This window comes from Furipterus horrens, unplaced genomic scaffold (genome assembly GCF_987537825.1).
Source record: "Furipterus horrens unplaced genomic scaffold, mFurHor1.1.pri manual_scaffold_5, whole genome shotgun sequence".
NCBI classification, from domain to species: Eukaryota; Metazoa; Chordata; class Mammalia; order Chiroptera; family Furipteridae; genus Furipterus; species Furipterus horrens.
In genome coordinates, this window is record NW_028327175.1 from 127,090,254 (window position 1) to 127,114,084 (window position 23,831).

The 23,831-nt window shown below is 40.5% G+C and overlaps 1 protein-coding gene and 1 pseudogene across 2 annotated transcripts; one reads left to right on the top strand and one right to left on the bottom strand.

Annotated features, from left to right (window-relative positions):
- Positions 1-554: 554 nt before the first annotated feature.
- DCTN5 (dynactin subunit 5) lies at positions 555-23,803 on the bottom strand. Of its 2 annotated transcripts, none has more exons than XM_090279216.1 (6): positions 23,653-23,803; positions 22,892-22,960; positions 11,825-11,943; positions 8,898-9,009; positions 3,454-3,556; positions 555-713 (listed from the first exon to the last, which is right to left on the bottom strand). In XM_090279216.1, exons 1-6 carry the CDS (start codon positions 23,698-23,700, stop codon positions 616-618), a joined length of 549 nt encoding a protein of 182 aa, XP_090135342.1. In that variant the 5' UTR covers positions 23,701-23,803; the 3' UTR covers positions 555-615. The 2 variants fall into 2 exon arrangements, with proteins under 2 accessions (XP_090135342.1, XP_090135341.1); XM_090279215.1 differs by lacking the exon at positions 23,653-23,803 and adding an exon at positions 12,064-12,175 and having other exon boundaries at positions 22,892-22,950.
- LOC150009766 (protein mago nashi homolog pseudogene) lies at positions 12,634-12,944 on the top strand (annotated as a pseudogene).
- Positions 23,804-23,831: the final 28 nt, after the last annotated feature.

Below are 23,831 nucleotides of genomic sequence, written 5' to 3' on the forward strand. Positions count from 1 at the left end.
TCATTTGGGAAAGAAGAGAAATACCAACCACCCCCTCCTTTTTTGTTTCAGTAGCCAATAGGAATCTGGGCTCTGAGAAGCCACCAATACTTTTTCTTCACAATTATAAGCAATTGTGGCAACCAGGCAAATGTGTCAGCAGCAGGCAAGCTGAGAGTGACCCTGTGAGTGGGCTCACTGTGGGAGTTTATGGCCATGAGCAGCACACCAGCTTTGTAACTTGCCATGCTGGGACAGAGTGCTCTGCTCTGCAGTCTGCCTCAGGCAGGCCCCAGCCATCCACAGGATCAGGGGCAGGAGTGTTGGGAGCAGATGATTTTGTGTCCCACATATAATGAATGCTATGAAGTGACTGTTAATAGATACAGTTTAAGCAGAGCACTTGGAGACAACTCTTCCAGACATTCTATTATTAAAGTCTCAAGAGCTTAGAGCTGAGGATAATTGAGAAATTCCAAAGAATTAAACAAACAAACAAAAAAAACAACCCCACAACAAAGAAGGATGGGTAGAAGGTGTCAAACACACAAGAGCTCTGTGTAGATGCTGACTGGTTCACTTTGTCCCCAAGTTTATCTTACAGCTCAAGAGAATTCAAGACATGAGGCAGAGACATTAGACCTGTGTCAAAGGCAAAAACTTCTGGTAGTAGCTCTTGGTGACGTCAATCATCAGCTCCTGGGTACATTCTGGGAGCTCCCCTGAGAAGAGTCCTGGGGAAAGAAAGACCTAGTCAACCATGGGGCGCCAGGAGAGGCCTGCAGCTCCGATTCCTGTTTAAACCTCTAGAGGGCCCTTTTCTTTAGTTACGAAATGTCGAAATGCTAGCTAGGTTTTCCATCTTTGGTGCTGACAGATTATTTCCACCGACCATCTTCTAGAGGATAAGAATTTTTGTGTTGGTGAGGGGAAATAAATAATACTGCTCTCAAAATGGAGAAATCTATTCCAGGTAAAAGAGCTTAGCACACTACTGCATGATCTGAAGAGTTAAAACAACTCTGACTACATCAGAGGTTGTTCCAGGCAAAGCCTTGTCCATCCCTTGGAGTCTGGTGTGACACCTGGGAAAGCCATGGTGAGCACTCTTGAGGTAAAACTGCCTTGCTAGTCACACAATGAAATAAATCTAACATCCATCAGACAAAATAGGGGTGGGAGTAGAACAGAAATGTCCTATAGGGAGACAAAACATGGGCATCATATTTAAGACTATCTGGGAAAGAGGCACTTTCCTACACTATGGGTGGAAGTGCAAATTCATACCACCATTTTGAAGAGCAATTTAGGAATATCTAGCAAAACTTAGAAGTTCATACCTTGTGACCTGACAATCCAACTTCAAGTATTTGTCCCACAGATAATGTTGTCCAATTGCACAACATATGTACAAGAGCATCAATGCAGCAGTTTCTAATTGTGAAAAACCAGGTACTGTACAGCTTCTAATGACACCTCACACCAGGGCACAGACTATTTACATTGTGCTACATTTATGCAATGAAAAACACATAACCATTGAAAGGAATGAAGTGAATCACTACATAATGACAAGAAGAAAATGCCCAAGGTGTGCTGTTAAGAAAGCAAGTTTCTGTGCAGAAAACACATTAGGCTTGTGTTTATGAGCAGCTATGATGGGCTATTGCTTCAACCATGTCCGTGATCTGCCTGGCTCCCGGGGGTCTCTGAGTTTTGGTTCTTGACCCAGATTCTCTCCAAATGAGTTGTCTCTCACTTTGTTCCATGACTCAGTTTCATGCTATGGAGCCCTGCGAAAATGTGCTGGTTTTTCTGCAACCCTGTGCCTCTTACTAAAGTGGAACTGCCAACTGTATGTAGCATTTAGATGGTTAGCATTTGTTATGAAACTACGTAAAATGAACATGGAAAGTATCTCATCACAGTGCAGAAAGTACTAAACTCTAAATAGGGAGTCTAACTGCTCATCAAGGCTTCCTCACTAACTGTCACACCTTGGACAATACACCCTCTCTAGGTCTCAGTTTTCTCATTTGAACAGTGATCTCTAAGGTCCCAGGAAGCCTGACTCCATCATCAGAAGCTCCAAACACAGTGAAATACCTAGCAGTGCTTCCCTGACTTCTGCCATCAGCCATAAATTGGTTCTAAGCCTTCCATAAGTTGAAAGAGATTAAGAGATTCCTCCAGCAATGCACTTCTCACCTCAGATCAGATGCTTGCCTGACAATCTGACCTACTACTTGCTGAGAACAATTAAGACTTTTTCACAGTGGGAACCTGATATGGGGAGAATTACTAAAGATGTCTTTTCTTCCTCTATAAAAGCAGAGTGGCCACTTCCCTTCTCAAAGAATCTGGGTGCATGATGTTGTCCATCTTTGAAACTCATATTCAATGATCTGAATAATGAGATTGTTTAAACTGGAAAAACAAGCCACCTGGTAGCAGATAGCCATCTGTGAATTTGTAATGTGCCTGTGTATACAACACAAAATTTCAACCATGAAACAACATGAATAAGAAATGACACTACTCAAGGAACATGTATAAATGACCCGTGGACATGGACAACAGGGTGGGGATTGATTGTGGGAAGGGGGAATGAGGTAGGGGACAGCAATGGGGGAAAAATGGGACAACTGTAATAGAAAAACAATTAAAAAAAAAAAAGAAAGAAAGAAATGACGCTATCCTGGGGTAGGGGAGGATGTGAGGTTTTCATCTTCTTTTGATTTCAGTGTTTCCCAGGCTTTCTAGGATGAGCATGTATTACTTCTGTTTCCTCACATGTTGTATAATCAGAAACTCTGAGCTCATGATGGATTTTACCTGAGAGCATTCTGTCAGCCAAGGTTAAGAGGTAGTGCATTTACTTCTCTCAGGTGTCCTAGAGCTGTCACTCATCTCAGACTTGCTTTATGTTAACTTTTCAGTTTGGACATTCCTGAGCAGGACAGGAAGTATAAGTTCAAACCCCCAACCAATGTAAGTGTAAGGCCATAGTTAGAACTCTCTGGAGAGACTTTCTTTGCCGACCTAGAGCCCAGGCCAAGAGAGATATGCTTCTCTGTACTCTTCTTGTGCTGGTGGCAGACTTGTTCTACATCAACTTTTAACTGAGGAACAAACACCCCTTCAAGAGGCCTCTTCCATGTGTGGATACAAGACTTTCTCTCCTCCCCACACAGTAAGAAACCCTGGGCCACTCTATTCTGAAGACAGTATCAACTAAAGCATGCTTACAGTGTCCATTTAGTTTCCTTTTTGCTTCTGACCCTTGATAATTTCCTTATCTAATTATGCATTTAAAAGGATACTTGTTATATTAAAACATCATTCTTACATACTCAGGTAGCAGAAGAATTTTGAAGTTAGCCAGATGAACATATTGTCAGAGGCAGAAATTGCATGTGTTGCTTTTGTGAAGGAAAATAAACTTGATTTTTCATAATCAACACCCACAGTTACCTGGGCAGCCTGAGAAGACAGTGAACGGTGGGACCACAGTTTCTGGAGGTAACACTGTGTTGTCAAGAATTTTGCAGCAGTCTTTCAACACGCACCGACGCCCCTGAAATTAAAATCTTATTAATAGGTAATAGATCAGGAAATAAGAGTAAACATTATCTGCTGTGTGGAAGGCTATTATATATTTCCTTCATTCATGATATCTTACAAAAATCAGGGATAGTGACAAAAGGGTTGGCCACATTCCCTACTTCAGAATAGAAGTAGGAGGTAGGAATGTGAACGTGAGCATGTGTGATTGTGTGTGTGTGTGTGTGTGTGTGTGTGTGTACATTTGGGGCAAGGGCTGTATGCTAGGGGCAACTCAGGTTATCTTAGGCATTACAGACTATGAGAAATTCAGTCTTCCAAGGGCTCTGTTTAAGTTTCTTTCTCTCTCTCTCTCTTTTTTTTTTTTTTGGTTAATTTAGTGGGCATCTGCTTTGCTTGCCCAACATTTATTTTCCTTTCATCTGGTAACAGAACCTGTATTTCCCTTAAGAAATACCGTGATGCCTAGCTCAGCCCATGTGCTTCAATCCCCATCCCATACTCCAAACCCAAGGTGACCACAGTGACTGGCTTAGGGAATTCACATTTGAGCCAAAACCAATCTGATGAATTTCAATGTCTGGGCTTCAGCTGGGACCACTGGGAAAAGAAGCTCTTCCCAATGAAGTTTCTAGAGGACAGGACAGAAGCTGGGAGCAGTCATCTTGTTCCCATGAGGAAAGACCTCTGTCTGAGAGCCACCCAGAAAAAAACAGAAAATGGAAGGAGACTGATTCTCATGACTTCAATTGAAGCCCTAGAGTCACTTATGCAGGAAATTAGAATCCATTTCTATACTCGTGATCTGCATTAGCCCATCCATCCAAGTGAAGGATTAGGCTGAACCTTATACCTGTGTTTACACACTGCCATCAATTTTCAGTTCTGCCACCACCCACGGCATTCTGAGGGCAAACGATGAGGTCTGGGAGAGAGAGCTATCTGTTTCATTGGTTAAGGGCAAGGAGAGGCTCCTGTATACAGTTTAGAGGTGTGCCTCAGACTATTGCTATAAGTTCCAATCTTGATTGACTTTTTTATCACCAGGACCTGTAATTCACTGTGTTCTGGTCAGATGATCTGATGCAATATAGCTAGCTGAGAATAAGGAACTCCTAACAAATACCAGGACCATGCCTGTGGGGAACTGCTCCTTGTGGTTTAGGGAATTGTAGCACCTGCCTGAGCATGACCTGCCGCCAGCACTCTGGCTATGCTGGTCTTTAAGCCTCAACAATGGCTGTGTGGGAGACATGCCCGAAAACCATTCAGAGGGTTTCCGTGGAGACTGGATTCAAAGAATATTAATATGCTTTAGAACTTGCTCTGCTTTCCTTTATCTTATAATTAAGTAAACAATCTCTAACAGGAAGTATTTGAAATCTTGTGCCTAGTGTCAATGTGGGGTCAAAATGTTTAACAGACCCTGGCATAGACTATTCGTTGTCCCCGCTGTATTGAAATTTGTAATCAGTTATTGTTGATTGTAACCTGGGTACCTGAAAGCTATTGATGATTTATGAATGTTGATCTTGTATCTCCTGTGGGTATCCTTCTCAATAAAAAGCATGAAGGATGAAGGTCTAGCTGCTGTTCTCCACTAGAGAGGCAGTCACCTTCCTCCCCCCAGACATAAAGAAATGTCCTGGGTAAAAGTTATTTCATCAGACATAACAGTGTCCTAGATAAGAATTTATTCTGCCATGGTCACGAAGCCTCTGCTGGACAGAGCAACTTCCAACCAAGCCTAGGGTGTGTGGCACCTCCGCCTCAAATGCCAACCTATTGAGACCTCAGATTTTACCAAAGAATAGAAAGATACTTTGATTGTTTCTAAATTTTCCCCATTATTAAATACCCAAATTAGATGTATTTCCAGGTATGTTGCCAAATGAATTTTTACCTCTAAAAACCTTACACCTCTAAGGTCTGGATTTCTTAAGTGTCTACCAAGTTGTCTCCAGCTGACTGGACAACATCCTTGGCAATACTTGGCAACAAGTATTTGGTAACTTTAGCTCAGAAGCAAGTCATTACTGCAGCTATTCACCCTCTTTGCAAAGTTCTCTCCCATGAATTCCCTGATATTAGAAACTTCAAAAATCCAGCAGCTGGCCAGCTCCCTGGTGACTTGCAAATGAACTCAAAGGTGATATCTAAGCTCCTAATAACTCAGACTAAGCACATGAGGCCCTGAATAAAAGAAAAGAGAACATGCTGTGTAAGGCATGATACAGTCACATACAGAGATTTATGCAAAGTAGACCCTGACAAAGAGGAACAAGGGACATGAATCTTCTCACTGTGTACCATCAGCCACCACACAGCCCATATGCACCTGCTTTGTCCACTGGTTGACCATTCTTGCCCACTCAGAGAAATGATGTTCAACTGGGAATCAGAGCATTCCAGGTAAATGGATCAATTAGCAGAAAAATAAAAAATGAAGGTGTTTCTTAGGCATAATGGACTGGCAGTAGCAGAGAAGATCAACACCTGAACTACTTCTTTATTCTTTCCTGGAGAACTTTCCTGAAAGGTTCAAGAAGTACATGTTGCTAGCATTAAGCTACTTATATCTCCTGATGCAAGTTATTTAGCATCTCTGAGCCTTGGTGTACTCATCTGTAAAATAGGACATAAAACCAACTTGCAGGGATGCTGTCAAGATTAGAGAGGTAAATGTACAACTCACAGAACAACAACACTGCCTTTGGGGAACCGCTCCCTGTGGTTTTGGGAATTGTTGCCCACTCGGGTAGTCTTTAAGTCTCAACAGCACACTGGAAGGCTGTGCGGGAGACAGAACCAAAGGCCATTCAGAGGGTTTCCATGGGACTTGGACTTAAAGAATGCTTATTATGCTTTGGAGCTTGCTCTGCTTTTCTTATCTCTTAGTTAACTATAAACAGTTGCTAGCAAGGAATGTATGAAATCTTGCACCTAATGCCAGTGTGGCGTCAAGATGTTTAATAGACCCTAACACAGACTGGTCACTGTGCCCTCTATATTGATAACTATAATCTGTAACTGTCAACTGTAATCCAGGCGCCTAAAATCTATTCATGACCTATGAATTTTGATCTTATATCTCCCATACATACCCTTCTCAATAAAAAGCATGAGGAACAGAGGTTTTGTGCTTTCTCCACTAGAGGGAATAGCCGCCTCCCTTACCCTCCAGACAAAATACAGTGTCCTGGGTAAGTTTGTTCCACTGTGGTCGTGAAACCTCTGCTGGACAGACTAGTTTCCAACCGAGCCAGGGCATTGGAGGCAGCTCAGCCTCAAGTGCCTATTAATAATATCTGTTGGGCTTTTCCTGCAGACATCTGGGCAATTCTGATTAATACCTACAACTTCATGTATCCATAGAAATCAGACTATCACACGGGATGCTATAGGAAGGATCTGTGTGTCATGGGGAATGCCAGACTCTAAAAGAATTAATTACTGCTAGCTCTGAGATTCTAGAATTCTAAAAAAATCATTCTCCTCAAATTACTTAAGAATCTGCAAAGGTTTAGTAGATAAGTACTACCAATACTGAACAATGACTATGTACTGACAGTCAACTGATATACAGTAGTCCCTCTTAATATCACGGTTTACTTATCACAGCCTCACTGTATCGCAGGATTTTTAAAAATATTATATTTAATTACTTATCGCGGATTTTTCACTATATCACAAGATTTTGTGGTACTGTATACATATGTTGTTAAAGTTACGCAGGTTTAAGAGTGTAGAATATGTTTAAGAACAGAAGTAGTGTTTATAAAAGTGTGGAAAAGGTTAATAAGGGAGTGGGAAAGGTTAATAAGGGACTGGGAACGGTTTATAAGAGTGTGGGAAGGGTTTATAAAGCCTTAAAATATATATAAATACTAAAATAAATGTAAGGTTCCTACTTCGCACATTTTCACCTATCGCGGGGGGTTGGGGGGGTTAGAACGTAATACTTGTGATAACTGAGGGAATACTGTACTGAAAAGTGATCTGAGAATTAGAGCACCTGACAACAGGACTAGAATTCCCCAAGCATTGGGAATAACATTTGGATTTGAACCTTTCAGATATTTGTTCTAGGGATAAAGGACAAGGCTAAAGAACTATGTTGCTATGGGGATATCTTCATTTTGCTGTGGGAAATACCAGAAAAAAACAGCTGTGGCTTTGAAAGCCAGCTTTTGTCAAACAGAGTGAGAGGACAGGATGGATTTCACTATCTGCCTCCTTTCTTCAACAGCAGGCGAAGCCGAAGGCTTCTGTCTCTAATACTAAGAACTATGGAGAGGAATACTTGGCAAAACAACCACTTTCCTTAATTCTGAGTAACAAGTCAGATTGCAATGTCTGTCTCAGCAATGTGGTTCTCCCCTGCACCGTGGCCTTTGCAATACCCTTGTGGCTCCTGGAATGTTAACTGCACAGTTGCTGCAAGTTTTCTGATACTTTAAGGTTGGAGTCTTATCCAGAGCAGAGAGCTGGCTGTGTATTAATGGAAGCAGCCATTTAAAAACATGAATAAATCTTGGCTTTTTCTAGAATCTGGTTTCAGGTACAAATTTAAAGTGTAGGAAACATTTCCCCTAAACATTTAGGCAGTTGGGTTCTGATCATTAACATTCTCCTAAATCCTAACTAAAATCAAGCACTTCACCTATGAAAATACCAAGAAGCCTAACCTTGTGAAGCCTTAGTGGGATCAAACTGATGCCAAGGCTCCCATTGACCAGGGTCCTCCAGGTTCTGCTGAGCAAAGGGTTCCCACGCACCCTGCATGCCCATTACCCTCAACCACCTCCAATTCCCTTGAAGTCATGTCCTGTGGTGACTCTGAGCCTCATCTATGCCAATCTCTTAACTGAAATGCCCATACTCCCTCTGTCTATGAGCCAATTTCACCTCACCCTTCACTCACCCCTCACCTTAACAGAATGTAAGATCCCTGAAGTAAGGTAATAAGTAGGTCATATAGCAGCATGACCATTCATATCACCTGGGTTCAAATACTAACTCTACTTAATAGCCTCATCAATCCTCTGATATCTAAGGTCTACAGTCTTCTCATCTGCAAACAGGTATAACAACAGCACCTGCCACCCTCGGATAGTTGTAATGAGTAAATGAAAAAATCGAAGAAAAAAGTTTAATATCATAAAGAAGAGGTTCAATAAAGGTTAGCCATGATTATAAATGCCTAGGAAAAAAGTTCCAAATCCAATAATAATGCAATAGACCAGAAACTTACTTCTACTCTGTCTGGTGACAAAAGCAGAGGTTCACTGATGTGAGGGACAGGAGCTACAGAGGAAGTGAGGCTGCTTAGCCAGCTAAGTCATCATACTCACAATCACACAGTTCTTGCCAATATGAACGTAAGAGCCAATCTGAGCTGCGTTGACCACACAATCTTCCTCAATGAAAACATGGTCCCCGATATGTAAAGGGAAGAATGCAACACTATAGAAAGAAAAGAAAATGAACAAAGAAAGGTCAAGGTGATGTATTTCTGGTCAAGGCTTACAGAACTACAGATCCTAAACTCAACTTCATCATCTTGTCTTAACGAGACTATTTCTAGCAAGGAAGGAATCCTCAGGCTAGGGAATTTCTATAATTCTACTAGCTCAAAATCAGAAATGTTAGACCAAGGAAACAGCAAGGCAGAAGGGGCACAATATTTTAAGCTAAAAGAACTGGCACCAAACACAAATGAATGAATGTGTGCTCATCTCTTCTTCCTTTGAAATGCTCACAGATCACATTTTTAGGAATCTGCTCTATAATACATCAGGGGACTGACATCAGGTTTGTGGGATATAAATTCTAGCACTCAACATTCTGAAAATGTATATACAGTATTCATTCATTTTATTGAGTGTCCACTGTATGCCAGATTCTATGCTAGGAAATGGAGATACAATGGCAAGGATAAGCAATGAAACATTGCCCACAAGAAGCTTACAATCAAGAGAAGAAATGAGATTAAATAAATGATTATACAGTAAGTAGTTAGTTACACAGAGGAAAAATACCAAGTCATATGAGTATATACAACAAGGAGACTTGACCCAGAATGGAGGTTTGGTAAAAGCTTAATTGAAAATGACATAAAGCCAAGACTTGAATGTGAGTAGTAGTTAGTAGGCTTCTAACATTGTTCTCAGTCTCCAGGATTCCTCAAGTGTCACAGAGAGTGGTTCTGTGATCATGTTTACAAGTAATTTCAGTACCTTGGGATGGAAAACATTTGGACTGGAATGAATATAAAGTAGCTGAATGCTCTCTGACTCTTTCCAGCCCTGTGTTTTATTCTGTCAGGAGTATTTTGTCAGAGATTATACCTGTTCTCCATGGACCTATCATTTCTTTAAATTTTCCTTAATTCATTCATATTTTTATCTGTACACTTTGTGTGGCAATGAAGTCCTTGATCTCATCATAGTCTACAGCAGTACTTCCAGTTCTTTAACCTTAAATTAAAAATTCAAACTTTAGCCCTGGCTGGTGTGACCAGGATTTGGATTGAGCACTGGTCTGTGAACAGAAAGGTTGCTGCTGGCTTGGTTCCCAGTCAGGGCACACGCCTGGGTTGCGGGCCAGGTCCCCAGCTGAGAGCATGGGAGAGGCAATCAATGTCTCTCTCACACATCAATGGTTCTCTCCCTCTCTTTCTCCCTCCCTTCCCCTCTCTCTGAAAATAAATAAATAAAATATTTTTTAAAAACTCCAAACGTTATACCATTATCAGGTTTTGGTATGTATGGGAGGAAATCCACATCACCTTCTATTCAAGAGTTGTTGCTATTTACACTTCCATATTTCTATATTTCTCATGTGGACCATTCTTATTTACACATCCCTTCAACTCACCAACAAACCCCTTCTATATGCCAGACTCTATGCTAGAAATTGGAAATACAATTAGAAGAATAAGAAATGCAATGTTCATTCCTGACACTTTCCTTGGACCATATCTAGTCCAATAATGCCTTTAGCAGAAGGTGGAGTCAACACCTCTATCACAGTATTAGTCACTGCATGAAACCAACAGAAGGTACCTACCACAAGGTTTTCTGGTTCCCCCCAATAGCCTTCTGAGCTAATGAGTGAATGGTTTCCTGTGAATGATTTAGAGTAACTATCTGCTCTAATCCCTGTATCCTATATATCATGGAAAGCCTGAGGCCCAACATCATTATGGGAGGTGCAGGATTACTCCTTCATGATATACTGCTAGGTATTAGAGTTAGTATGACTTAGCTGTTCTCTTCTCTGTTCCTCCCTTACCTTGTTCATACCTATGTGACAGGAGTATCATTTTATAGTGGTAATCACATTATAGTACCATATTATATAGTAGCTATGTAAATGTTTCTACCACTAGGTTTGAAGAACCTTTAAGTAGGAATGCTATTTTATCCATCTTTATATGCCCGGCTTATAACTTAGTGCTTGGTGAATTACTGGATGAAATGCAGATGGTGTCACAGGTAGAAACCAGGAAAGTAAATTAGTCAAGGGGAAGAGAGGCAAAGAGAATACCACCACAGCAGGTATAGTGGTCAGTTTTCCTGCACTGTCCATGTTCTTTCTTGGACACTCCTTATTCCTGCTGTGAGATCAGTGGGCCTGACTTGACCGGCCCACTGGGCTGCAGCTGTTTAGATCAGGAGTGGACATTTAACTCATGCTGAGCCAATCAGATTCCCTCTCCCATGAATTTGAAATAAGACCTAAGATCTCTAGTTGGTACCTGTTAGAAGTCTAAATGGAAAAATGATATAAATATGGGGTTGGGGCAGCAAGGTTGACTCCAGGAGGAAAGGGGGAAGACACAGCCAGCCTGAGAGAGAGGAGAGAGAAGCAGAGGGGCTGAGAAGGACAGATAAATAGTATAATTTTGGAGAGAGAGAATACTGGATATACAGAATAGTTGTCTTGATTCTGGCTAGGTGACCAGTTTTGAGTTCTAATCTCTCATAAGGCTTGGCCCCTTTTTCTACCCTTAGGTTCCATCAAATATGCCTGTGACTGTTTAATAAGAACCCCCTTTGCCTTTGCCAGCTTAAGTTTATTCTGTTTCTGGCAACCAACCAAACATTAATTAGACTAGGATGACCACCATCCAAGTTGTGCTTGTTATGGTAAATTCTTACTCAGTGTCCCCAACCACAGCAAAGACCCACTCCTTACACCATAACTCAATACACAGATAACACCACCTGTAGCAGCATCTTGCCCAAGAATGAAACAAGATAATTAAGTTACACACCCTTTGCTGAATTTCTTGAATGGTGGCCTTATGACACTCCGACTTTTCACAACACAGTGACGTCCAACTCTTACATTTGCCAGATCCCCTCGGATAATACAGTCATTCATCACAATGGTCTATAAAGCAAAACATATTTAAAAATTATCAACATGGCCCTGGCTGGTGTGGCTCAGTGGATTGAGTGCCGGCCTGCAAACCAAAGGGTCACCAGTTCAGTTCCTGTTCAAGGCACACACCTGGGTTGCAGGCCAGGTCCTCAGTCGGGGGCATGCAAGAGGCAACCACACATTGATGTTTTTCTCTCTTTCTCCCTCTCTTCCCCTCTCTCTAAAGATGAATGAATGAAATCTTTAAAATAAATAAAAATTAGTTTGAAAAATAAAAATAAAAGTTATCAACATAGATGAAAACATAACAACAACAACAAAGAGTAGGTAACAAGACACTGTCTGAGACTTGTGCTTTGATCTACTGTGTCACATATAAGGTTACATCCTTGTTTAGACCCTGATGTGAACAAACCAACTACAAAAAAAGATCTTAAGATAGTGGGAAGACTAAACATGGACTGAGGATTAAATGACATTAGGGAATTACTAGTAAGAGAATTGCCCTCATAACACTGACTACATGGATTGCTATTGAAGTTCGGTCCTGGTGGCTTTTGCAAGCCATGGAAGAATGACTTTTATCTGTGTTACTCCATGGGTAACAAGGGCAAGTTGGGCCACAAATTCCTGGAATTTGAGTTCTGACCCAATGGGAAATTGAGATATGCCAACAATAGCATTTACAAAAGTGATGTCATGATCAGAAAATGGGCTTACATACATAAAAGTGTGATGGAGGAACTGAAGGGAACAATTAATGACAGTGAAATTACCAAAAGAATGATGCTTTGTGGTTTCCTCCCAATCAAGTGGGCTGTAGGAGCTTGAAGTTGTCATTGAAGATGAACACATTTCTTTCACAACAACAAAAATTGATTCCCTTATTGATGTCAATCGATCCAAGAACCTAGAATACTTACGAGTGAGTATTTTAGTATCTTGGCCAGGGCCTGAAGTGTTCGGTCTTCATTCTTACTGTATTACACTTCAAGATTAAGCCAATCTAGATTGAATACTGGTGTGGATGCAAGAGGGTGGGAATAGCTGTTTTTAATTATCATTATCAGGAAATTTTTGTGTATATCAGGTTAATATATTTTTATATACTATAAAAGATTGCCTTTAATAAATAAAATGCAAATTTATTGTTTTATAAAGATCTGAATGTGTGAAAAAAAAACACATTATGTGCAGCTGAAGATGTTCCTCTTACATTGCAAGCTTTACCCTGAACATCAATGAATAGGACTCACTGGACAAACAAACATTTATTGGAAACACCTGTAGTAGACTTAACTTATGCACCTCCTCAGATTTACTCAGATCTACCTGCCCACAAGCTGTGGCTGCTTGCTCAACGAGAATCCTGTCTGCTTCTGCCTTTGTCTTATCTGGTAACACAACTACCTCCAACTTCATGCTTCCAGAGGTGGAGCCATTGAGGTTCTGGCTCTTCTCCTAGTTTCTGGACTCAGATCAAGTGCTATACTGCAGGGTATGATATCTGGCTTCCCCAGAGATTTCTGGGAGGGGCTGAATAACACAACCCAGAAATTTGGGGGAACTAATTCCCCATAGTTGATAAAAAGGAGGCATTCTTGAAATGTCTGTTGAATAAATGAATGAGTAGGGTTTAAAAAAAAAAGTGTATATGGCTGGGGTTGCATCTGAAAAAGTAAATAAGGGAACAGATTATGGGGAATTAGTACGCTGCTCATAGAAGCTTAGACTTTTTTCCTAGAGGATATACATACGGAATAAATTAAAGATATTAAGCTGGGGATTGAAACAAGGGAATGTTAATTTTAGAAATATTACCCTTGAAGCAGTCTAGAATCTGAATGAAGGAGGCAGGAACTTTCACTGGAGGTAAAGTGACCCTTCAGATGATTACAGAAAAAGAGATAATGAACCTTATTTAAGGGAATAGCTGTGTGTGAAAAAAAATAAATTGGAGGTACAGGAATCTGACCAAGCTACCAATTTATAAGGAGGAGGGGAGATAGAGACCTCATTAAACAACCCCATGTAAATACAATCAGCCAAATTCAGAAATCTGAAAATCCTATAGAACACTGATCCAATTTCCTCAATATAAAAATAACAAGGGAGAAAAAAGGGGTGGAAAAAAAGGTCTGTGACCAATTAGTCTTAAGAGGCATAGCAACCAAACACAATGTGTATATGACCTTGTTTGGAACCTGTTTTAAACAAACCAGATGTAGAAAGATACCATGAGATACTAGAAAGACAACATGAGGATTAGATGATATTAGGGAATTAACTATTTTTTTGAAAAAAAATTATAATAAGGGCACTCTACTGCTAAGTCTTTAAATATTAGTGATACATATTCAAAATATTTATGAGTGAAATATATGATGCTTGCAATTTGCTTTAAAATAGTCCAGCTCCCTTCCTCTACCCCAGTCAAAACAGGTATGGGTTTGGGGGGATTAGAAGAGATGAAACAAATGTTACAATCTTGCTAATTGTAGAAGCTGGTGAATTCATTATATGCTTTCTCTACTTTTGTTCTTGTCTTAAAAGCTCCATAATAATACTGCTCATAAAACAAGGAACGAACTATTCAGTAACATATGCAAATAACATGGATAAGTCTCAATAATATTATGTTGAGTGAAAGAAGTCAGACATCAAACATTACATGATTCCAATTATATGAAACTCTGGAAAATGCAAAACTAATCTATATTAGTTTTATATCAGTGGTTACCTGGGGCCAAGGATAGAAAGAGGATTGACTGCAGAAAGCACAAGGAAACTAGGGAGATGGAAATATTTTATATCTTGATTGTGTAGTGATTGCATAGCATCAGGAAAAACTTGTCACCCTGCCAGCATGGCTCGGTTAGAGCATCGTCCCCTAGACCAAAAGGCTGCGAGTTCAATTCTCAGTTGGGCACATACCTAGGTTGAAGGTTTGATCCCCAGTTGGTGTCCATACAAAAAAGCAACCAACCAATGTGTCTCTCACACATTAATGTTTCCCTCCCTCTCTTACACCCTACCTTCCCCTCTTTCTAAAGATAAATAAAATTTTTAAAAAGTGTGTGTGTGTGTATAAAGAGTGGAGCTGAAGAAGAAAAGTGATTCAAAATAGACAACAGTGTAGTAAAATAAAGGAGGTGCCAATAAGGGCCTTACAGGGAAGAAAATGGTACTGAAGCAAAGTTCACTGCACTGAACAGGGATAAAGCAGAGGTGTAAGTTGGAGGTATAAGGAAAGCACCTGGAAAGCCGTTTTTGTTTGGTTCATGCAGCATTTTTATCATTTAAATTAGCTGTTATTATTTGAAGAATGGAATGTTTTGTATTTTTAAAAATCCAGATTTCTAGTTTCTTTTGAGAGAATCGAAAGCTCTGGTCCCAGTGGATTCAGTGGCAGCCTGAGAACTGAAGGTCACCAGTCTGATTCCCAGTCAGGGCACATGTCTGGGTTGCAGGCCAGGTCTCCACCTGGGGGCATGCAAGAGGCAACCAATCAATGTATCTCTCACACATCAATGTTTCTCTCCCTCTCTTTCTCCCCTCCTTCCCTTACTCTCTAAAAATAAATAAATAAAATCTTTTAAAAAAAAAGCTCTGGAAATATAGGCCTATTTTCTCACTTGAAATAATCAGCTTGGGCTTAGTTAGGTAATATATTCTCCCAAGTCACAAGGTCCCACAACTCTATTATTTACACCCAGTCTTTTTTACTCATTTGATCCCTGTCTACTCCGGCAGGCACTGTGACACCTGATATAAGGGCTCAGAAAAAGAGAAATGTTGAATTTCTAAAAGGGACAGGAGCAGGAAACATATATGAATTGTTCATAATAGCAAAATTGGAAACAAAATATCCACCAAAGAGAATAGAGGAATAAATGGAATTGTACACAGTAGTGAAAATGTACAAACCACACAAATCTTAGTATCATATAAATATTTTCTGTTGTCATTATCATAATAATTACATGTAAAACAAGTCACAGAAAAACAAGTAATGCTAAAATACTCATATTATTTAGGAATACATATGTGTGTGATAAAACATTTTTTTAAATAAATAATTTATATGACACAACGTTCAGGATGGTGATTTCCTCTTGGAAGGAGGCAGAAGAAAGGGACAGCAGAGGAACATAAAGTTTGTAGCACTGTATTATACACTTTATGTTCCAGTTCTTCAGCTGGGTGGTAGGTTCATGGTATTGACTTAATTTTTATGTTTTATAACAATAAATCATATATTCCTCTTCTGTGTAAACCAAATAGTACCAAATAAAATGCCTTTTTAAAAAGAAACAGACGGGATTGCGGGGGGGTGAGGGGGGGAGGCAGGTATAAGGACACTAAATGGTAGTGGAAAAAACACAATAAAATTTTTTTTAGGCACTTCTGGCCAAAATGGAGGCATAGATAGACACACTTCGCCACCCTCCACAACCATAAGAAGAAACACAACTACCTCAAAACAAAAAACAAGTAGAATTACCAGAAAATCAAACCACATGGAAGTCCAACAAACAAAGATATAAAGAAGTAATACTCATCCAGACAGGTAGGAGGGGCGGAGAGAATGTGGTGTGGCAGTGGCAGCAGCAAGTCTGTGGCTGTAGCCAGCCAGCAGAAAGCGCAGCCACACATTATAAGTTGAGAGGGACACCTGGGGAGCAATCCCAGCCCCAGACCAGACTACACAGCTCATGGTTCTAGCACCAGGGAAAATAGAGCCTCTTTGCTTCTGACTGTAAAAACCAGTGAGGGTTGGGGCAGTAGAAGAAACTGCCAAGTCTATCAGTAGAGTTCGTTTGTTTAAAGGGCCCCCACAGTCCTAGAACGTCTGCACATCTACCCACTCTGGGAACCACAACCAGGGCAACAGCTCATATGGAAGTGGGAGAAGTGCCCGGAAAAGAAGTGAGTGCTGAGCAGATGGCATTGTTCCCTCTCATACCCCTCCCCCACATATAACACTACAACACAGTAAAACTCGTGGCCCCTCACTGATGAATACCTAAGGCTCTGTTCCTTACAACGTAACAGGTGCGACAGCTCTACCTAAGACACAGAGGCAAACATAGGAGGCTGTCAAGTTGAGGAGAAAGAGAAGTATGGCCCAAAAGAGGGAGCAGATCAAGGTTCCAGTGGGAGAATTAAGCAATGAGGAGATAGCCAACCTAATAGAGGCAGAGTTCAAAACTGGTGATAATGAAGCTCACAGACATGACAGACATGCTTCAGTATGGCAATTGCAGAAGGGAAGAAGTGAAAACTATACTAAGGGAAACGAAGGAAAATCCACACAAAACCAATGGTGAAGAAAAGGAAGCTGGGGTTCAAATCAACGATTCGGAACATAAGGAAAAATAAGTCAACCAGTACAGAATGAAGAAACAAGAATTGAAAAAAACGAGGAGAGGCTTAGGAACCTCTGGGGCAACTTTAAATGTGCCAACATCCGAATCATAGGGGTGCTAGAAGAAGAGGAAGGGCAAAAAATAAAAAAAGTATGTAAAAAAATAATGAAGAAAAACTTCCCAAATTTGGTGAGGGAAATAGACATACAAGTCCAGGAAGCACAGAGTCCCAAACAAGCTAGACCCAAGGGGACCACACCAAGACACATCATAATTAAAGTGCCAAAGGTTAAACAGAGAGAATCTTAAAAACAGCAAGAGAAAAGCAGAGTTACCTACAAAGGGATGTCTGTAACACTATCAGCTGATTTCTCAAAAGAAACTTTGCAGGCAAGAAGGGACTGGAAAGAAGTATTCAAAGTGATGAAAACAAGGACCTACAACCAAGATTACTCTATCCAGCAAAGCTATCATTTAGAATGGAAGGGCAGATAAACTGCTTCCCAGACAAGATAAAGCTAAAGGAGTTCATCATCACCAAGCCATTATTATATGAAATGTTAAAGGGAATTATTTAAGAAAAAGAATAAGATCAAAACTACGAACACTAAAATGACGATAAACTCACAACTATTAACAATTGAATCTAAAAATAAAAACAAAGATACTATGCAAACAACCAGAATAGGAACAGAATCATAGGTATGGGGATCATTTGGAGGGTTATCAGCTGAGAGAGAGAAGGGGGAGAAATATGTAAATGGTGCAGGCATTAAGAAGCATAACTGGTAGGTACAAAATAGACAGGGGGATGTTAGAATAGTATTGGAAAGGGTGAAGCCAAAGAACTTACATGCATGACCCATGGTCATGATCTAAAGGGGATAGGATTGCTGGAGGGAAGGGAGGTACTGGGTGGAGCGAATAAAGGGAAAAAAGTTGGGACAGTTGTAACAGTATAATCAATAAAATATAATTTATAAAAAGAAGAAACCAATGAATGCAAAAAATCTCTCTAAAATCAATCAGCAATTAAATTTTTTTTTAATTAAAAGAAAGAGATGGCCCAAAAAACCAAAACAATATTGAAAAAGGACAAGGTTGGAGGACTCATATTTTCAGATTACAAAGTTACTACAAAGCTACAATAACAAGAGCAGTATAGTACAGGGGTACTGACATCAGGATAGACATATCACCCAAGGGAACAGAACTGCGGGTCTACAAATAAACCCATACATCTATGGCTGGTTGATTTTCTACATGGTGCCAACACCACTCAACGGAAAAAGAATAGTCCTTTTAACAAATGGCACTGGGGCAACTGGATTTCCACATCCAGAAGAATTAATGAATTAGGACCCCCTACAAAATACCATATACAAAAATTAACTCAAAATTAACTCTTCTACTCTCAGAAAAAAATATAAATCTTTGTGATTTTGGGTATGGAAATGGATTCTTAGGTAGGATACCAAAAACTTGAGCAACAAAAGAAAAAAATAGGTAAAATGGACTTCATCAAAATTAAAAACTTTTGAATGAAAGAACATCATCAAGAAAGTTAAAAGAGCCCTGGCTGGGTAGTTCAGTTGGTTAGAATGTAGTCCTGGTACCCAAGGTTGCGGGTTCAATCTCCAGTCAGGGCACATACAAGAAGCTACCAAGGCCCTATTCAAGTAGCTTAGTTGTTTGGAGCACTGTCCCAGACACCAGAAGGTTGTGGGCTTGATTCCCAGTCAGGGTACATACCTAGATTGCGGGTTTAGGTAGGGGAGCATATGGGAGGCAACTGGTAAATGTTTCTCACACCAGTGTTTCTCTCTCTCTCCCTCTCTCTCTCTCTCTCTCTCTCTCTCTGTTTCTCACACCAATGTTTCTTTCTCGCTCTCTCTGTCCACCCACCTTCCTCTTTCTCTAAAATCAATAAACAGATCCTCGGATGAGAAATAAAATAAAATTAAAAAATGGACTTCCAACCAAGATGGAGGCATAGACAGACATGCTGCATCTCCCTCCACAACTAAGGAGGAATCCGACTACCTCAAAACTAGAAACAACCAGAAGTTCCAGAAAATCAAACTGCATGGAAATGCAACAAACACAGATATAAAGAAGAAACACTCATCCAGACAGGAGCGACAGCTCTACCTAAGACAGAGGAAAACATACACAGGAGACTTCCAGCCAAGATGGAGGCCTTAGACTGACACACTCCATCTCCCTCCACAACTAAGAAGAAATACAACTACTGCAAAACCAGAAATAACCAGAAGTTCCAGAAAATAAATGGAAGTCCAACGTATGAAGTTAAAAAAACAAAAAGAAGCAACCAATGAATACATAAATAAGTGGAACAACAAATCAATGCTTCTCTGAAATCAATAAATAAAAAACTTTTTAAAAAGTGAAAGATAATCTCAGAATGATAGAATTTATTTGCAATCATATATCTGATAAGTATTTAATATCTAGAATATATAAAGAACTCCTAGCCCTGGCTGCTGTGGCTCAGTGGATTGAGCGTTGGCGTGCGAGCCAAGTTTCGCTGGTCTGATTCCCAGTCAGGGCACATGAGTAGGTTGCAGGCCAGGTCCCCAGTTGGGGGCATGTGAGAGGCAACTACACAGTGATGTTTCTCTCCCTCTCTTTCTCCTTTCCCCTCTCTCTAATAATAAAATAAATAAATAAACAAATTATTAAAAAAAAAAAAACAAAAAACAACTCCTACAACCCAAAACAAAAAGACAACATGATTAAAAATGGGCAAAGGACTGAATAGACATTTCTCCAAAGAGTGTATACAAATGAGTCGTCGTCGTCGTAGGCAGCCGTCCATCTCAAGAGATGATGGTGTAGCTTCTTAAGAGTCTATCTGCACCGCCGAGAATGGTTGTGCAGTCCGACTCGGGAGTGACACGGTATCTGTCTCCTCCCGTGTTGAATCGACATCTTGCGATGACGCTGGAGTGTCCTCTCCAGTGGAGCTGAAGCTACAGAGCCTGGGCAGGGTGATATGGAGGGTCTGCTGTTGCCCATGCAGCAGACCCCCCCTCTCTTCGCAGCTGAAGGATCCAAGGGAAAGACGGAGTCAATACAGCTTGGCTTCAGGTGCGCCGCAGGAGTTGCCGGTATTGACTACAACGTCAAACCGCCTTAGGGACTCCGGCTCCGGATTTTCTGTCGGGGTTTACTCCCTTAGCCTTTCCCCTGAAGAGGTATGCCGCAAGGCAGCGGAGGTTTTTTGGAATCAGAGTTTTCCTTCTCTGATGTGCCCTGACTGGAAGATCGTACCAGCGACACTTAGCTCGCAGGCCGACGCTCAATCCACTGAGCCAAACCAGCCAGGGTAATAAGCCATTAAAAGCCATTTATCATCATTAGAGAAATGTAAGTCAAAAACTGTAATAAAACACTATTCGTATCCACGTCCAAAAAACAGAAAATAAGTGTTAATGAAGATGTGAAGAAACTGGTACTCAACTGCATTGCAGAGGGAATGTAAAATGATTCAGTCCTTTTAGAAAAGTAATAAAGTCACAAAGGTAAATAGAGAATTACCATATGACCCAGCAACCCCACTCCTAGGTATACAACAAAGGAACTGAGAACAGGTACTCAAACAGATACTTGCACACCATTGTTCAGAGAAGCTTTACCCATAATAGGCAAAAGGTAGAAACAACCCAAAAAGTGTTTACCAAATGAATGAATAAACAAAAATGAGGTACATACATACAATAGGATATTATTCAGTCATGAAAAGGTATGCAATTCTAATATGTGCTACAAAATGGATGAATCTTGAAAAAATTATGCTAAGTAAACCAGACTGAAACAAAAACAAAAGCTATATGATTCCACATAAATGAAATATCTAGCATAAGCAAATTCATAGAAACAGAAAGTAGACTGAGGTTACCAGGGACTAGGGGGAGATAGGAATGGGAAGTTATTCTTTAATAGGTAGAGTTTCTGTTTGGGTGATGAAAGAGTTTTGGGAACAGATAGTGGTGATGGTTGCACAACACTGTGAATGTAATTTATGTCAGTAAGTTGTACATTTAAAAATGGTTAAAATGGCAAATTTTGTTTATATATATGTATATATATATATATATACATATATATAAGTCCCTGGCTGGTTTGGCTCAGTGGATTGAGCGTCGGCCTGCGAGCTAAGTGTCGCTGGTTCAATCTTCCAGTCAGGGCACATCAGAGAAGGAAAACTCTGACTCCAAAAAACCTCCGCTGCCTTGCGGCATACCTCTTTAGGGGAAAGGCTAAGGGAGTAAACCCCGACAGAAAATCCGGAGCTGGAGTCCCTAAGGCGGTTTGACGTTGTAGTCAACACCGGCAACTCCTGCGGCGCACCTGAAGCCAAGCTGTATTGACTCCGTCTTTCCCTTGGATCCTTCAGCTGCGAAGAGAGGGGGGGTCTGCTGCATGGGCAACAGCAGATCCTCCATATCACCCTGCCCAGGCTCTGTAGCTTCAGCTTCACTGGAGAGGACACTCCAGCGTCATCACAAGATGTCGATTCAACACGGGAGGAGACAGATACCGTGTCACTCCCGAGTTGGACTGCACAGCCATTCTCGGCGGTGCAGATAGACTCTTAAGAAGCTACACCATCGTCTCTCGAGACGGACGGCTGCCGGCGATATATATATAACTAGAATAAAAGTAAAATCTTCCCTACAAAATCACAGAAAATGTCTTAGAATTAGCTAAAAGATTTCCAAAAAACCTCTGTGCATTTGCTGATGAGTAGGATGGAGTTACATGAATTTCCTATTTCTGTGAAAAAAGTGTGTCTATAATTACTAATTATATCTAGTTACTAAGCCATATTTCTTTTCCATTAAATCTTATGATGGGGTAATGGAGACAGTAATTGTGTCTCTACTGAAAATATTTGTGATCTCCTGATTATAGTGAGACTATTTTCCCTCTGGAAGTTAGAGATCTAACATTTCAAGGAAAATTGAGTATTCCAGATAGCAGGAGACACAGACTTCAGTGTTTATTAATCTCAAATATATCTTGATATTTTCTCTGGTTCCGAAATGTTCTAATATTATTCCCAAGTTTATACTCATCTCTCTGCTATTTCAATTTATTCAATTTATACAAGATTCTGAGCCTTTCATATTCTGTTTTTCAAGTTTGTCTCAAATTTTACTCTTTCTAAATTCTCACATTAATTTTAAGAGTTTCAGTTAATATTGAATCATTAATTATTATTAAACAGATAATTATATAAATGTAGTATTACTTTGGGCTCTACACTAAAGTAGTTTGTTACCTATTTATGTTATGTGTCCAGTAGTTCAATGTTGTGCAGTAATTTCAGTTCTGGGTGCCATTGTATTGTGTTTCCGGTGTAAAAGGAAAAGGCTTTTTGTTGTCTTTTACTGAACCACGTTTGTATTTAATAAATCTAATTTGAATAATTTAAAAAAAGAGAATTTTTAAACATACAGCAATAAATGGGAGACATGGCAATATTTTATCTGCCCTGCTAATGTGATAATTTGTGGAAAGAAAGCAATGGAATGCATCCTGAAGGTGGCTTTGTCCCTTACCTTGCCATTGAGAACGATGTTTTGACTTCCGCACAATACTGACTGACGACTAACTTTGTTCCCAGATGCCTGAAAAGAAAACAGCAGGAAATGAGGGAAGCAAGCTGAGTGGGCTTTGCGCTATAGGTTTCCATCAAGAAAATTCATATTGGAGAGAAAAGGACTTGAAATGGGATGTAGTTTACAACGGGATGGGTCCAGAATTTCAATGAAGAAAAGGATGGATTAGGAAAACCATAAATTCGAAGAATGGATTCAGAATTTGGATGTGGTAGGTCTATTAGCCTACTGACATCAAAGACATGGATTCAAGTCCCAATTCTAGACCTCGATTTTACAGCCCTAAACCCAGGATGACTTCACCAGTATCACAGAGTTGTGAGAATTCAATGAAGAACAACAGCAGTAACATTGACTAAGCAATTTACACATACCATGTATTGACTATAAAGAACCTAACAATCTCTACACATAGTAATTAGTTGTGACAAGTTTGTTTTAAAATAGTTTTTAAAAGCCCGAAGCCTGGAGCTGTAATTAACATTAGGATGGAGAGACTTGTCCTGCTTTCTCAACGAGAAAATCAGGATGAAGTGAGAAAGCCTAAACTGGCCATTTAAGTAATATATAACAAGGCAAGGCCAGACACGCCCATACGTGCCACAGGGATCGCCGGGGTGGGGTAGGGACAAGATAGAGGCACAGGCCCCAAAGGGACACAGGCTTGGACAGGGAGGGCCGACGTGCGGACACGCGCGCACCGTCTCGATGTACTCGGACTTGTTGTAGAGCAGCTCGCCCAACTCCATGGCCACCAAACCCTTTAAGCAGCTCCAGCCGGCTCCTGTCAAAGACTTTCAGCGCGTCTTTCCGCCCCGGATGCCGGCTGCTTCCTGCGAGGCCCGCACTTCCGCTCCCAGGAGGCCTCGGGCCTGATCCG